We start from the raw sequence: 3,149 nt of genomic DNA on the forward strand, positions 1-3,149 counted from the left end.
ATTTCTATGAACATACAGATATGTCTGTGTATGCATGTATACATGCATATATACACACACAGAAACATACTTATCCACATAAATTATACATACCTATGTGTGTGTCTATAGATATGGACACATACATATGCATATACACCATATATATATTTACATAAGCAGAGGAAATTACAGGGGATTTAAGGAACACAGACAGTCCAGGCAAACAGGCCATTTCCCATACCCTCTCTTCTTGATGCAAGGGAAGCCTGGACATGATGTGGCATTACAGTATACACTAACAGAGAGTGACCGTGAGCTCTGTTTTTGTCTCAGGGTCTAGGGAGCTCTACCATGCCATGCCAGGCCCAAGGGATTAAACTGTAGTTACACCATATGCCTGGGCTTTGCTTGCCCCTGAACACCGTCAAGGACAAGGGCGGTCAGGCTGTAACCCAGTCACCCGAATCACTCCCGTCACCACATGGGAGACGAGGGAAAGTTCACACTAAAAGATGAAGCTGAGGTGCAATAACCACGGGTGCTTCAGCGCCGCAGCAAGGTTCTCCTTGGCAACCTTCCCCCCTGTGTGCGGAGGAACAGCGAGCTTGGCTCCTAACCTTGGGCTGGCCCCGAGTGGCTTGGGTCACAGGAATGGCATGTTTCAAGGCGGGGGGGAACGGGGGGAATCAGCAGGGGCTTCTGGCTCTTCTGAAAATATTAACCTGTCTATTTGGAGAATGATGGCTGCTTTGAAATCTCTCCTTATAGATCTATACTTAGCACCGGGGCACGGAGGGTGCGCTGCGGTGTGTGCGGGGTGGGCTGGGGGAGAGCTCCCTCTGAAGCCCTGCGCCTTTGTCTCCTGGCCATGCCCCGCGGGCTTGGCAGCGGGGACCGGTTCGGGGACGGGGCCGCTGCGGCCTCCAAGCTCCCACCTCACGTCCCTTCGCTGCACCCGAAGCTCAGTCACGGGATTGGGGGGGGGGGGGAGAGGAGGGAGGAGGGGTGTTGGGTTGTATTCTTCTATTCCGATTGTTTTCCCTTTTTATTTTAATTTGCCTTCCTCCCCCTGTGCCCCCCCACTCTCTCTTCTAAATAGGAGATGTTCTCAGGACAGCGCCCAGGAGACTGGCTGGAATCAGTTTTGGAGGGTGATACACCGCGACAGCTAAAAGTTGGATAGGGTTTCAGCAGCTCCTATATAAAGCAGGGGGGACTTATGTCACTGCACTAATTAAATTCCATCTGGGTTGCTCCTCGGGGTGTTTTTGAGCCTGCCACCCAACTCAAGCCGGCAGAGAGGCCGAGGGACAGCATGATGGACCTTTTTGAAACTGGCTCCTATTTCTTTTTCTTGGACGGGGAGAATGGAGCCCTGCAGCAGCTGGAGATGGCCGAAGGATCCCCGCTGTACCCAGGCAGTGACGGCACCTTGTCCCCCTGTCAGGACCAAATGCCGCCAGAAGCCGGCAGTGACAGCAGCGGAGAGGGAGCAATGTGCTGGCACCCCCGGGACTACAACCCCCTCACTTCCCCGGCCAGTGTTTGATCTGGGCTTGTAAAACTTTGCAAGAGAAAGTCGGCCCCCACGGACAGGCGGAAAGCAGCCACGCTGCGGGAGAGGAGGCGGACTGAAGAAGATCAACGAAGCCTTCGAGGCTTTGAAAAGGCGGACTGTGGCGAACCCCAAACCAGGAGGCTGCCCAAGGTGGAGATCCTGAGGAGCGCCATCAGCTACATCGAGAGGCTGCAGGACCTCTTGCACAGGCTGGATCAGCAGGAGAAAATGCAGGAGACCGGTGGGGACACCTTCAGCTTCAGCCCCAAGCAGGGAAATGTAAGCACTGCCGCCCGGTTCCTCCCGCCGCCCAGGCCTCCAGCTGCCAAACCGCTGCACCCGTCCCCTCCCCTCCTCCTCCTCCTCGGCGCGGCCTCTGCGGCGGCCGCGGGACATGCGGCTCCCGGGCCCGCAGAGGGCAGCCGGCGCGGGCCCGGGGAGCGGCGGGCCGCCTTGCTCATGCCGGCCCGCCTGTGTGCCGCAGATCCCCAGTTCAGACTTCCTGAGCACCTGCACCTCCGACTGGCAAAGCGTTTCTGACCATTCCCGAGCCCTCGGAGTCAGCCCCAAGGAAGGTAACTCGCACCGCGGCCCCTGCCCCTCATCCCACCTCCCGCCGCCGGGCCGTGCTCACCCGCCGCTGCCGCGCGTCCTTCCCTTGCCCCAGTAGTCGCTGTCCCCGACGGTCGCGGTCCCCAGCGGCCGGTGTCTCACCCCCCGCCCGCCGGGCGCCCCGCGCCTCAGGCCCGGCGAAGACGAGCGTTTTTGCTCTTTAATCCCTTTTCTCTCGTTGAGCAGGAGGCTCCGTCATCGAGTCGTCGGCCTCCAGCAGCCTGCGCTGCCTCTCTTCCATAGTGGACAGTATTTCTTCCGACGACCCCAAACTGCCCAGCGCCGAGGAAGTGGTGGAGAAATAAACCCGGTTGCTCTGGTAGTATATTTAACGGAGATGGAGCCCCCACCCCTCCCCTCTGAACTAAGTAACGAAGCAAATTAACGCAGTGGAGGCAGGCACGGGCCTCGTTAAGGTCGAGTCAGAACCACACGTATCCCAGAGAAAATGGGCTCTCGCTGACCTGAGCCAAACAGACTTTTCCCCCCCTTTTCCCGCCCTGAGTTTTTGTTTTCTTAAATGTGTTGCATAGACCATCCCACCTTTAGTTTTTGGTCTTTTATTTTCTTTTTTTTTTTAATTTAAGATACTTACCTGTGTACCGGTGATCCACTTTGTCGGAGGCCTCACCGGAAAGTTCATTCCTGTCTGAGGGAAGCTGTTGGTTGCATTTTTCGCGTTAGTCGTATTTAAAGGAGTTCCCGCCCTCGTTTCGTTTCCTGTAAATAATTTCAGTACTGTCTTTTTTTTTTTTGTAAACATAACAAATATATATTTAAATGGTGGAATGTGATATTGTATATAAGAACAGATGGATTTCTTGTATTGTAAAATAAAGCTCTTTGTGTTACAGTGTTTCTCCCCCCCCTCCTCCCCCCCCCCCCCCCGGTAATTCAGTAATAACACGATCCCGGAGTTAAAACCTGCCACCGCCTTCAGCGACATCGAGCCCTGGGGAGTCAGACGGGTACAGCCGGGACACGACCCATGTGGCTG

The 3,149-nt window shown here is 55.6% G+C and overlaps 1 protein-coding gene across 1 annotated transcript; it reads left to right on the forward strand.

The window, feature by feature from the left end:
- Window positions 1–1,297: 1,297 nt before the first annotated feature.
- Window positions 1,298–2,457, forward strand: MYF6 (myogenic factor 6). The gene is given in 7 exon segments (XM_030480081.1): window positions 1,298–1,471; window positions 1,474–1,548; window positions 1,550–1,612; window positions 1,614–1,670; window positions 1,673–1,819; window positions 2,025–2,115; window positions 2,339–2,457. Coding segments are annotated over 7 exon segments (726 nt in total).
- Window positions 2,458–3,149: the final 692 nt, after the last annotated feature.

This window comes from Strigops habroptila, chromosome 3 (genome assembly GCF_004027225.2).
Source record: "Strigops habroptila isolate Jane chromosome 3, bStrHab1.2.pri, whole genome shotgun sequence".
NCBI classification, from domain to species: domain Eukaryota; kingdom Metazoa; phylum Chordata; class Aves; order Psittaciformes; family Psittacidae; genus Strigops; species Strigops habroptila.